At 39.1% G+C, this 13,391-nt stretch overlaps 1 protein-coding gene across 3 annotated transcripts in view; it reads left to right on the plus strand.

The window, feature by feature from the left end:
- The window catches only part of KCNQ5 (potassium voltage-gated channel subfamily Q member 5), a 278,519-nt gene that overhangs the window by 217,863 nt on the left and 47,265 nt on the right, over positions 1 to 13,391 (plus strand). For all 3 annotated transcript variants that reach the window (XM_038131410.1, XM_038131411.1, XM_038131412.1), the window contains exons 4-5: positions 10,988 to 11,163; positions 11,599 to 11,724. In XM_038131410.1, the coding sequence (XP_037987338.1) occupies positions 10,988 to 11,163; positions 11,599 to 11,724 (302 nt within the window). The remainder of the gene's footprint in view (positions 1 to 10,987; positions 11,164 to 11,598; positions 11,725 to 13,391) is intronic.

The following is a 13,391-nucleotide window of genomic DNA, read 5'->3' on the forward strand; positions in this document are numbered from 1 at the left end:
CAGATCAGATCCAGATCAGCCGTGGAAGCTCCTAAATGGGGTAAAGGAAGCCACTCACTTTCACCCTTGTGTTGTGCAGTACTGGTGCCTCAATGCACGTCTGTGACCACCTGGACAGCAGCCACAGCAAAGGCAGAGCTCCTTCAGTCCTGGGGCTCCCCTTTGCCAGCCCAGTCTCTTCATGGCACCCTCACAGTGGAGACTGTTTCATTTCAGATGAAAATGTCACAAGGCAGAGTGGAGAGGTTGTCACACAGTAGGACATAATCTACTGTATTTAAGAACTCATTTTGTGATTTGCCCCTGTTGGTTTGGGGAGAGTGATACCAGATTATGGGATTTTTCCTTTCTGATAACCACTGAACAGAACCTCTATTTCTTTCTTCCTATCCCCTGCACCAGGAAGTCTCAAGTGTGGCTGTGTAAGATGCCCCACCCTAGTGTTCTCCAAATTATATAAACCTTCTTGCTGGCACAGTACTCTCTCTTAGGCTGCTCACATACAAATTGCAGGTGGGATGGCACCTGAGGGTAAGAGTGGCTGGAGATGTCTGGCTCTGTATGTGATCTGAATAAACTCTATTTACAGAAACAAAGGAGTCCCAGGAGGCAGTCACCAATTGTGCAGACATTCAAAATAGTTGTATAGGTTAGAAATGCAAGTTCTGCTTTTAGGCAGCAGGGAGAGGGTTTTGCCTCTGAAGCGAGGCTCAGAAAACTGAATGTAGGAACTCTTTCAGCCAACACTGAAGGACCCATGTTGCTGCCTTCAACATCTGTGTTAGATAAGTCAGCTAGATACTGGATACCTTCTGTGTCCCCACCACTCTATGAATTTGAGAGCAGATTTTTAATACTCTCTTCCCTCTCCACCTACAAACAGGCTTTTCTTCTCGTCAGAGACACATTTTTCTCTCCCTGCTCATTTCAGCATCTTTACTTTTCAGTTTCCACCCATCCACTTTCACCTACACACCATGGATTTTTCTGTTCCCACCTTTTTTTGGCCTTTCCACTCCCATGCCACTGTATCACCTTCACTTTATCCACAATCTGGAAATGTGCTAGATGAACATTTCCAGACCCTCTGCCTACCTGCCCCTGCCTAAGGTTTTAGACTATGAAGAAAAGGTCACTAAAGTGCATGTTCCTGCCTGTAGACTCCTCCTGTTGTGGCTGCAAGGATCCAGCCCAGACATAGCAATGCTTCCCTGCAGGGCTGGATCACACAGGAGTCCTGACTGGTGTCTTTCCACTTGCTGACTAGTGCCAGAGACCCCTAATGCTGGTGTTAAAACCTATAGCCTAAAATAGCCAATCACACATGGAGTAATCAGTGGCTGAGTCACAGAAAAATTTGGATCCCCTGAAAAATCTAATTCCAGTGATTCAGGGGAAAACATCCAAACTTGTCTTTAATTTTCCCTGGTTATTCCTTTATACCTCAGAGCAATGAACTTTACAAGTCAATTACAATTCAATTTGTATTTTTTTAACCAAATTTCAATTGTCTTTTGATCTCACTTTTATAAGAAAGGGTAAATAGGAGGCATCCAACAGACCTTCTTATCTTCCACTAGTTTGCATGCCTCTATCTCATATTTGTCTTCTGACTAACCACTCCTAAATTATTCAGCCCTTTCTCCATACACAAGTCTTGCCATGCTGTAGCTATTTCGGTTGTTTTCTTGACAATTACTTTGCTTACAGCCTGATGTAATGAGCATCTTTAGTCCCCAGGGGCATGCGTCTGGTTATCCATCCTGTTGCCTTTCCCTCCAGAAACCTTCAGATGTTTTTCTCTCGACTTCAATAGCCTTTTTCACTAAGGTCTACTGTCATCCAGCAACATATAGACATAGTAAAGAGACTAACAAACCTTGTTTTCCAGTGCTTCCAAGGCACAAAACTGTTTCTGCACAGAATAAGTGAAGATTGATGGGAAGAATCTGCACATGTTACTCGCAGTTTGTTTCTTTAGCTGAACAAAAATCAGGTTGGCAAACACTAGGTCAAAGACGCAGCTTTAAATGTTTCTGTCAGCCAGTGTTAAAGCCAAATAAAACTTGCATTTAATAAATACTGCTTTATTCCTTCTGGCAGGTACATATTAATTATGTTAAAGATCAATTATTGGAAAAAGTTAATTAAGTATAAATCCATGAAAGGCTTGCAATTGAACTTAATCTTAGCTTGCAGGAGGCTCTTAGACTTTTAAGATTTATTGAGCCAGCTGTTAATAGCATGAAAATGTCTGCTGAGGACTTACTCAATCCATAGAAAGATTGTGTACTCAATAGGGCCATGAACAATAATTGCAAACAGTACAAAGGCAGCTGAAATGTTCCCATGAATGCTGTTATTCTTATCCAGACTAAATAAAATATGGCAACCACAGCTACAGTTTAAATTTCAGCACTTATTGAGCTACTGTGGTTTTCAGGCCATAGAGAAGTATTTTGGCTGTTTACAGAGGAAGGTAAACTGACATTATTTGGATGTATTTGCCATCATGGTCTGACAAAATGCTACTTTTACACAGGAACAAGGTACCTATACTTCTAATACACTGACACAGTAGTAAGCAGCATTGGTTGATCCATTATTGGGCATGGAATCAGGATTTCATTATAATTTTTTTTTAATGACAAAATAAAAAATCTTACTCATCTTCATTATGCCACAATTTAAAAAGGGAATATTTAGTTTTCACATCTAAAAATCATCTAGTATTCTTATTAAAAATATTCCTTTTCTTTCTGGTTCACAAATTGTTCGGAGTACCAAATCAACTTTTGTTGTATTTGATTCACTTTCCTAAGAATAGTCTTTGACTTGTTTCCAGTTCTCTTTTTGCCAGAAAAGATATCTTTACATATGGATGAGCTGTTTTTCTAAGTAGACCCACTTTATTATATGAAAATAACATTTATTATTCCAGAAAGAGGTTGTCTGTATTTCCAGGAGGTTACTTTCATTTCACATTAAAACAGTTTGCTTACTCAGATGATTCCAATATATTGCAAATAAAAACGATAACAGGAAAGAAGGGTCCACGGTGATTCATCTATTTAATTTCTTCACTGGGGTATTACTTAGATGATGATAAGAAAAATCCAAGTTTCTATGCACAGATCAGTTTTAGTGGACTCCTTAAAATGGAAGGCAGTGACTAATGTAGCCATTTTCCACTGTTAGGAAAAAATATCAGTAGAGAAGAAGTTTTAACCTGTGGATTTTTTTTTAATTCCCCTTCAGTGCCTAGACGGTATTACATATTTTTGTAGAACTTCTTTCTCTTGTATGTGCCACTACAGTACATTACTATCTTCCTGTTTTTCAACAGCAATAAAAGTCAATTTTCACACTCATCTGTGTTTATCTCCGTGAATTATCTTGATATGCAATACCAGCTCACTTTCCTACTTCTAAAAATACCATGTTGTTTTGCATCTTGCAAAAAGATTAAAAAAGGAAGCGAAATCACCAACTTGTTTCGCCTGCAATGACAATTAAGATGATTTCCATCTAGATGGTGTTACATATTTGAAAACACAAAGACCTTTTGGCTGGAGTGACAACAACATCTGCAAAAATCAAACAGCATCATCCATCCCAAGAATTTCCTGAAGATATCCTGCCAATTACTTTCACTAGTATGTGACGATTAATGGTAACCTGTCTGGCATCTGAGCAGAGATCTGATCCCTGACCAGAAAGAAAAGCTATATTCAGACAGAGCTGAAAGCAAACTTTGCCAGCACCCAAGATCCTGAGCATCATTATTTTTAGAATATGCACAACCCAGATTATCTCATATTGCTTTGAGGGGGTTTTGTTGTTGCTGGTGGTGTTCAGGCTTTTTTTCTCTGTAAAATTGAGGCCTTGTAGGTCTAAGTCTGCTCAGCTTCTTGTGGGAGGTGCAGAACTCAACTTCCTGCCTCTCCCAAAATATGTTAGAGATCTTCAGGTGATACAATTCAATGAGTGCTATTAAAATGCTTTTTGCAGGGGGGGGTTATGGGCAGAAAATAATGCTTGAGAATATCCAAGTGACCTCAAATGTCTGCATGTCTTCAGAGTAGTCTCTAAAAAGCCAGTTTTCAGATTCTGGCAATCATGCAAATGCTAACTTTTACTTTGCTGATAAATAGTTCTGCTTTTTCCAATGAGATAATTTGCTAAACATAATAACACACATCATCTTTCTAAATACCCTTCATCTCTCTGTTCAGAGATATAATTACAGGTAAAGATATTAAAAATTCTTGGTTTCTGGGATAAATACTTATGCAAGGTAACTGTAAGTTCAGCCCATATTTGACCAATTTTTTCTGTCACAATTATGTGAAATATCCCACTGATTTTATAGTAAGGGAACCTTTATAGAGCAAAGGAACTACCACCTGCTAAAAACATTACATTTATCTCTTTTTAATATAACTGTTGCAGCATATTCTATTCATGTTTTGTATTCTTTGCCCTCCTGAACTGGAAGAGGGAAGTAGTTGATCCCTTTTTTCAAGATAACAGCAGTTTTCCAGCCAGTTAATAACCTTTTCTGCCCTCTGACCATTCTGAACAAGTGCTCAAGGAACAGTGATCCAATTCTGTCCCTCACTGCATACTTCCCTAAAAGGTTATTTAGAGCCTTAAACTCTACAAATGTCTTTTTCTTTTCTTCTTCTTTTTTTCTTTTTTTTTTTTTTTTTTGCTAGTCCACAGAAGTATTAAGTACACCAATGCCCAATATGCTACTAGGCTGTGCAAAAAGGCTGCAGCTCCAACAGTCAAGTTTGTGTAAAAAGACCTTTTCTTTTAGGAATCTGGAAAAGTGCAAATTGATTTTCAGGTACTGATGTGTGGCCAAAGTCCAGTGTCAGTCATCAGGCTTTATATTAAACTGCTTTAAATTGCCAATTTATATCAGTTTAGGATAAAGCCCATTGAATATATCCTTTTTTATCATATTTCTATAGTGTGATGTGCTCAAGTACAGTGGTCTGGAAGGTATGTTGTGTTAACTTTGTGCTTTAGTGTCTGGTTAAACTTCAAAGTACATTTTCTACATTGATTAGATGATACCCCTTGGTCGTGGCCAGCCAGCTGTAGAGATTATTGAAGGCAAATTGAAGAGAGTTCTGAGAGTAGCAGTAATGACTGGAAGGACTGATATCCAAAGAGATATTAGAAAAACCAAACTGCTGGTCATTCCTCGCTACCACCACTGCCACCTCTTAGTGACTCAGAATAGAAAGCTGTTAGGTGTTACTATGTATTGATTGCTGAAAATCTCAATTAAAAGCTATTTAAACTATTCAGCAAGTGAGAATAATTACTCACTGTTCTGCCATAGATGTGCATGACCTGTGCCCTGGTAAGCAGAGGGAGGTGTTATCAAAGCTGGATCATGCCCTTAGTGGAGCCCAGTGTCTCTGTAGCACCACAGAATCATAGTGCTGGGGTTTTTTCAAAAATAACTTTGAAAGTGAGGATAATGAACTGTCCTGAGAACTATTCAGAAATGACCACTACAAGCTGTGCCTTTTCTCTGGGTCATGGATAACAGCTCTAGCTCAAAATTAGACCTAAGAAGGACAGCCTAAGGGTAGCTTAGAGTTGGTGATACAATTGCCCAGTTAATTTCCTTTGTGAGTTAATACAGCTGCAGGCTAGATAAAACAACCTCTTGAGATTTTCTGCTTAATTCTGCAGTTTTGGGGGCAGGTATGCCCTGCTCATGTCCTAGTTTGTTGCCTCTCTTTACTGATCTTTACTGCTGGTGCAGATACAGTAATTGAGAGCCATGGACATCTCCTGCCTATTCTTAATAAGAATGTGTGAACCCTGAGCATTTGCTGTGAATTTATAGCAAATACTATTTTGACGACCTAGTGATTATCCAAAAATTATTAAATATTATTTGTTTTTCTATTCAGATAAAATAAAAGAAAAAAAAACCCACAAGATTAATTTAACCTGTATTGTCTCAAAGTATCATTTGTATTTAGAGGAAAGGATGTTTCAACATAGTAGCATTAAATGCAGGCAGCAGGCAAAGTCCTATAAACATATTCTTCCTTTGAAGAATATGGAAAAGAGAAAGATGATGCAGGTTTGTGTATTAGTATGAGCATCTGCACGAGCTTTGAGCAGATGAGAGATTGTCATTGATTACATTTCCCAATAATCATAGAATCACAGAATAGTTTGGGTTGAGAGAAGCAACATCTAGTTCCAGCCCCCTGCCACAGGCAGGGACACTTTCCACTGGACGAGGCTGCTCAAAGCTCCATCCAGCCTGGCCTTGAACACATCTGGGAAAGGAGCATCCATTCCTAATCCTCTTTCAGTTAAAGGCCATTCCCCCTTGTTCTATTATTACATGCTCCTGTAAAAAATCATCCTGACATTCTTTCTGTAACTTTAGAGATTGTCCTGATGGTACATCAAGGTGTTGGGACACGGCACAATACCCAAGTATAGCTTTTGTGTTTACCTCTTTAGCTGGGTTCATTCCCATGATACCTATGAATGCTGTAAAATCTCTCAACATCCAAGAAGCTCATGTTAGGAAAGTTGCATTGGAGAAGTCATTAAAAGTAAAACAATCACTTGTGATGAATTATGATGCCTCCTTTTCTACAATTATTATTCTCTCAATCACATTACTAATCTCCCAGTTGCCATTAGTTTAGGAATGCCAACCACACATCCATCAGTAAGACAAGCAATCTAGAGTTTCTGACCAAACTTGAGCAACCTAAGGCAACCCAACACTGGCCTTCCTCTGTGAGGTGGGGAACTCGGACTGGCACATCTTGCATGAGTTATGTACGTTTGGGGTAGTTGCATTACTGGCCTTCAGTTACTTGTTTTATGTGTTACTGTTTTAGTGACATTGGAGAATACATAAGTGTAATCTGTTACACACATGAATTCTGGGGTCATCTTTTTTTGTGGGCCCTGTTAATATGGTGTCTGTCAAATAAAAAATCTTTCACCAGTTAATATGCACAAAACTTTTGTGTAATCTCAGGGGCTTCGTGAGTGGTACTAGGTGAAAAGTCTAAAGTGGAAGAATTAGTTGTTTGAAATTTCTTTTGAAATTAGGTGTTCAAAAGTGACCAGTGCAAAAGCTGCTGAGATGATTTGAAATCTCAGACTAGAGTTAATGAGGGAGATTGTTATCTGCAAGCATAAAAATCTGAGACATATTTCTAAAGGGTGAATAAAATCATCATCATGGCTGAAGAGAGGCTTAAAGTTTCAGGAGATCATACATAAGACATTTGCTTAGAACAAAATAGACAAAGGGGTAAATGTGCATTAGAAACCTCTGTATTTTAGTAGAGTCATTATAGAGAAGTTTGAAATTATATAGCCCATTACTCAATCTCACATCTGAATCTTTTCTGGTGCTTTACAGAAAGATTCAGAGCCCATTAAATTAATTGAAATATTGCTGTTTAATTCTAGCTGTTTTCCTACTTTTGCCTCTAAAAGATAAAGAGGAAAATAGCGATAGAAATCTGGGAAAGCCCTCTTAAAATACAGAAACACCACAGAGACTTTAGCTACATTCACATGGAATATAAAAGGAAGTTCAGAATAGTATTTTTCTCACTTGGTTTAAAAGAGGGCAAATGCCACCTGAAGCATATTGCATAAAAGTATGGCACGGAGAAAAATCATAATATATTTAACTTTTCATGTTTTCCAGAGTATGTTTAGATAAGAAAATCAAGCAGTTTTAACATACTCAGAAGTGACTTTCAACCATTGCAGACTTTTCTTAGGACTCTGATTTTATTCCAAGAAGGGTTTATTTTGATTTATCTTACACATGTTCCTAACAAGTCAAACCACACTGAGATTATCTGCCTGCCTGCCTTACCTACCTCCTAGGGAAACACAGCCAGAAAGGGCAATGGACACATTCTTACCTTCCCTATTTCCAGCTGAGGAGTTAGGGATAGAGTTTTGGTGGGAGTTGAGGATGTGAAGAGTGAAGAAGATGAGAGAGCAAAGTGTGAAAAAACACCACCAGCCTAGGAGGATTTTCTTCCCTTCAGCTGTTTTTCAAACAGGTTCCGGTGCATTTTCTGCTCCCTTTTTTCCTCCACCTTTCTTCCCTTGAGGGAGAACCTCATCCCTGCCCTCCAGATAGAAGAGCATACACAAGCAGATAACTCCTTTGGACCAATGCTTTTAAAAATGGAAAAGACAACTATGCTACTGTTGGCTTCTTTGTCTCTTGTGTTCAGAGGGGACCAGAGACCCTCAGTGGGGCAGAGGGCTCCCAGCAGTGCAGGGCAGAGGCTGTGCTCTGCTGGCAAGACTGAATTAATTTGAATCTTTTGCAGTGGGGGGCCTTCACAAAACTTTGTCATAAAAAAACCAAAAAAACCCCAAAAAAACCCAAAAAAAACACCCAATAAAAAAACTGTCAGAGCTCTGGAATAAGTAGGAATAAGGGCAGGAGCAAGTCACTGAATTTTTAAAAACATTGTCCTAAAGTGGTGGAGGGTGACCAAAACCCCCAGTAAGCACTTTAATAATTTCTGGACCAAATGCATAATTCCCAATATTTTGGGTGACCTTATTCTTTTTTAAGTTCTAAGAATGATTTTTAGAGGCATACACTGCTCTTCTAATGATCTCTAACTTGCTGCTAGCCAGTCACCACTAAATAAAAATGGCTGTTCCATTGCTACTCCGGGACAAATCAAGATCACCCTGCCACTGTGTCAGTCACCAGGGACACTGTTTCTTCAGCACAGTCTATATTGCTCAAGACATTCCAGCACTTTCTATGTTAGCCTTGGATCCAAATAAACACAACTAAATATAGAAAGAAGTTTGCTTTAGGTGGGTACATGTGTGCTACGTGTCTATGCTGGCAGTATAGTCAATCAGGATCTAGGGTTTTGTTCAGCAAAGTACAGAGAGGTGCCTGTCCCCTGTTACACGATATTCCCTGCTGCCCAGTCACTTCTCCTGAAGAGTACACTTTTCCAGGTCCAAGAACATAGTTGCCAGATCTATGGGATGTCTCAGATACCTTAAGGGATCTCAAATGGCACTGGACAAATAAATTTGGGCAGCTGAATTAAGCCTTCCTTGTGCCAAGCCCAAAGTGTGAGGCAGCTGAGCAGCCAGCAGGAGCCTTCCTGAGGATTAGCTGCACCTCTCTCAGCTGGTGTGATTACCTTGTGTTGCTTGGGGAGTTTAGACACCTGCTTCACATGTAGACACCTAAATTTAAATATCTTAATGTGGAGCTCAATCCAAGTCCAGCTATTTTTCTGATCTCCATTAGAATTTGTGATGTCCTTAACTTTTCCTAGTCAGTTTTCCTATTTCTCAATTCTCACCCAGACCTCCTGCATCTGGTTGTTGTGAGCTTGAAATTTGTACTGTGCAAAGACACCGTGTTCAGTTCTGGCTCTTCTTCATCTTTGAACTTGCTGGATTTAGAAGCAAGTCCATCATTTTTGGTACCCAATTATGTAGTAGCCACCTATGATCCATCTATGCAGTAGCCAAAGACATTTTAAAATATCAGAGCATAAAGCAGGCAGAAGGTCATCCTAGGCCAACACAGGATGTCAAACAGTGACACCAGCCAACAGTGAACAGCCAGGGAGGATTGCACAAGCAGGGCAAACACACTGTGATATTTTTCTACAAGAGTTTCTCAGCCTCCAACATCCTGCTACTCGAAGACATCCTGAGCCAGAAGTGGGCTTTTGGTATTAATTAGCCCAGGATTAAATCTTCTCCCCTAAGACCATCCAGCTGGTTTTAAACCTACGTAGATTTCTATCCCCTTGTGACAAAAGTTTCACAATTCAGCAGGACAATCCTTAAACCACAGAAACAGATTATCTGTACCCTGGGAATTGTATTAAATCACTTTCTGGGTCATTCTTATAGGAGCTATGTTAGGCACAAGGTATGTGTTTTTACCCAACACAAAAGAAGTAAAACTCATATCAACAAGAACCTGCTTTCAATTATTCACCAACAAACACGGATTTAGATTATACTTGCATAGAAACACACAAACACCACAAAATCCTAAGATTAAAATCAGGTATTTCTTACAAGGGCTCTTTAAGATTTTAAAGTTTGCCAGGGAATTAATCATAAGGCGAGGAAGAACAGAGCTTGTTCTGTGCTTTTCTAATCCATGCATAGCAACATGTCTACCCCAATCCTTGTAAAAGGGCATCATGCCTTCTCACAGCATCTGTGTGCCATCACTCTGCTGCTTCTCCTCCTCTCCCCTTAAATGCTGTTCTGGCTCTAAGGACAGCTGGCTGATTAGTTCGTGCACACCAAAGTCACTCTCACTGTTTGAATCTGTGACCTGAAGAAATAAATCCTAACACTTGCTGAGCTTCAACTAGCTTTCCAGGCTTCCAGCTAAAGGAATGCTTCTGAGTACCCAGTGCTGTATTTTCTCCCTTCCAGGAAATGGCACCTCAGGGCAGTTGTGTCCAGAAAATGTATTCCTCAAATACACAGTGTCTGTTCTCATAGGAAATTAGTGTACTAATTTAGTACTGTGCTTGTAACTCCGATTCTATCGGACCTGCCCTGGTTTTTTTCTCACCTTAGCTTTCTTTTTTCCTTTGGACAGAAAAGTTGTTATGGAAAGATAGATAAAGGGGGAAAGTTTTAATCCATCTACTTTGCTGCATCAGATTTCAAAGCTCCTACATGAGGTTTCTTCAAGACTGCTCCTTTTATCCATATGCTTTGAAAATTGTGACCCTCACTTTTCACCCTGGAGACTCTTGACGTAGTTTTTGATACCGGCTCTGATCTCACATCCCTGTCTTGAACAGGAATCTCTGTGTTTTGGATTCCCACCCACAATAGGAGTCTCTCTTTTGTCCTTCTCATTCAGCTCATGTAGATGTATGTACTTTTTACTGACACTTGGACATTAATGCTTTCTGTAATGTATTTCTTTCAGACATCATTGTTCTCATCGCTTCAATAGCAGTTGTTTCTGCAAAAACTCAAGGTAACATTTTTGCAACATCAGCACTGAGAAGTCTTCGTTTCCTACAGATCCTTCGTATGGTGCGCATGGACCGAAGAGGAGGCACTTGGAAATTATTAGGTTCTGTAGTTTATGCACATAGCAAGGTATGTAATCCTAAATACTAATTTTGTCTGGTTGATATCTGCACTTGATGTGATTCAACAAGAGACCAAGGAAATAAGCATTTATCAGTTTTGAGCAGAATACGCAGGATTTTCTGAAGTAACATCAACTGCAATGTGAATGAATACAGATACACCAGGCCATGTTTAATGCTAACCATTTTTAGAGATCTTGAAAATGTTGTCCTTGATGGGCAGCTGTCATTTGTATATGTTGGGGACGTTGCTGAAGCATCAAACCATAAGAGGAGATCTTGTCCACTTTCAGAGAAAATTTGCATCCATAGGGAAGCACTTGACTCATAACTGCACAGATGCCAAAAAAGCATTTATATAGATATTTTCATGAAGTCTTCTTGAAATGTCATTCTATTCAGTCCTTAAAATGGGAATTGATCTCTGGTTTTTTTTATCTAGGAATTAATCACAGCCTGGTACATAGGATTTTTAGTACTCATCTTTTCATCTTTCCTGGTTTATTTGGTGGAAAAAGATGCAAATACCGAATTCTCCACATATGCAGATGCTCTCTGGTGGGGCACAGTAAGTACAGAAAAGTAACATGGACTCTTTAACCAGTATGCTAAAGTGCTTTGACTTTCACCTACTGAGGATTTTAACTTAGTGTGCTGTTCAGTAAATTGTTTTCACTGACAAAAAAAAATTGTCTGAGAAGCTTCCTCCTTCAGCTATTCATTTGCACATTGACAGATTATTTCAGTCCATCCTTCAGAACAGCTGCTTATGTGTTTCTGCTGCAAACCAGACCACTAAACCTTCAAAACAAGAAAGCATTGTACTTTTTAACCCTTAGCCTTTCAGTAATAGAGTTCATAATATGGCCCCACAAAGAGCTGTTTTGATACAAACCAGAGGGCTGTAAGTGGCAGTGCAGGAAGAAGAAAAAAGAGGGCAAAAACTCTTACATCAGCTTTGGCATGAGAGTATCATCAGTGCCCTTTAAAAGATGTTGTTGCTCCTTCCTCTGTACCTTGAGGAAAAAGACCAATAATAAATACTTCAATTCTGGTCCAGCAGTGTTATTTTTTACAGGTATACTTGAGATCATGGTTAACAACCAAATTAATTGTTTTTACTTTGTTGAAATCTGTGGGATCTAAGTACATGCCTGAGTGCTTTTCTGAAGGAGGATTATATGAATATGGTTAAAGAACTAGGCTTTCAATGAACAAAAAAAAAAAAGCCTAAGTTTGAAGTCTTGATTTTTTTATTTTTTTTTTTTTGCATAATGTGAAGGGGTTTCTGCTTAAAAATGTCCTACAGTGATCCAGATTTCTCCACTATGTGAGACTTACTTAAGCAGCTTAAGAAATCTGCCCCAACAAGGCCTAAGGCAGTTATTGTCAGACAGGATAAAACTGCTTTTCTTTTTCTTCTGATGCAGTAGAACACACACAGTGTGCTCTGGCAGTGTCTGGGTAGTGAAATGATACCTGGGAGATCATTAATGCTGACAATAACATAGAGCACTCATTAGTTCCCTTGGAATAAGTGTGAGACCTGAGCCAGCCTCTGCCACCTTTCCTTATCAGAGGGATACAAAAATGAAGCTTTCTCACCTCAGACCTTTTGCTGACAGGATTTCATCTAGATTTAGTAGTATCTGCAGACCCAGAGTATGCACAAAGGGACTGCACAAAAGCCCTTTCCAGAATGCCTTAAATTATTGAAAATATTTGTAAGAAGTTTTGTCTGCGTTTTGAGCTAAGGTCAAGGTCACTCACTGTTATTAGGGGTAGTTAGTGTATTTGAAATTTGTTCATCTAAGGGCTAGTCATTTGTTGCATGTCTTCCCTAGAGACTATATTTCTATGTTATTACTGCACAAAATTGGGAGCTTGGAAAAGCCAGACCTACTAAATATTATGCATACATTTACAAATATTCAGAAATCTATTTTGCTGAAACTTGTTACTTTAGAGCAATCAAGGCAGATCACTGATAAAATATACATTTTATTCTGTAGTAGAAACACATGTAAAATTCATATTGGCTAAAGTCATGAGACAAGGTTTTGCATTCAGCTGCATCACTGTAGTTTATTTTGTTTCCCATTTCTTCAAAAACTGAGTTCTGAGTTTGCCTTAAAGCTTTCTAACCTTCCTGTATTGATAAGGTTGTGAAGCATCTGGCATTGGATGCTGATGTCCTCACTGATGGGTACCCCAGCTCTGGCAGTCTGAAAACAC

The sequence above is a fragment of the Motacilla alba genome, chromosome 3 (assembly GCF_015832195.1).
Source record: "Motacilla alba alba isolate MOTALB_02 chromosome 3, Motacilla_alba_V1.0_pri, whole genome shotgun sequence".
Classification (NCBI taxonomy): domain Eukaryota; kingdom Metazoa; phylum Chordata; class Aves; order Passeriformes; family Motacillidae; genus Motacilla; species Motacilla alba.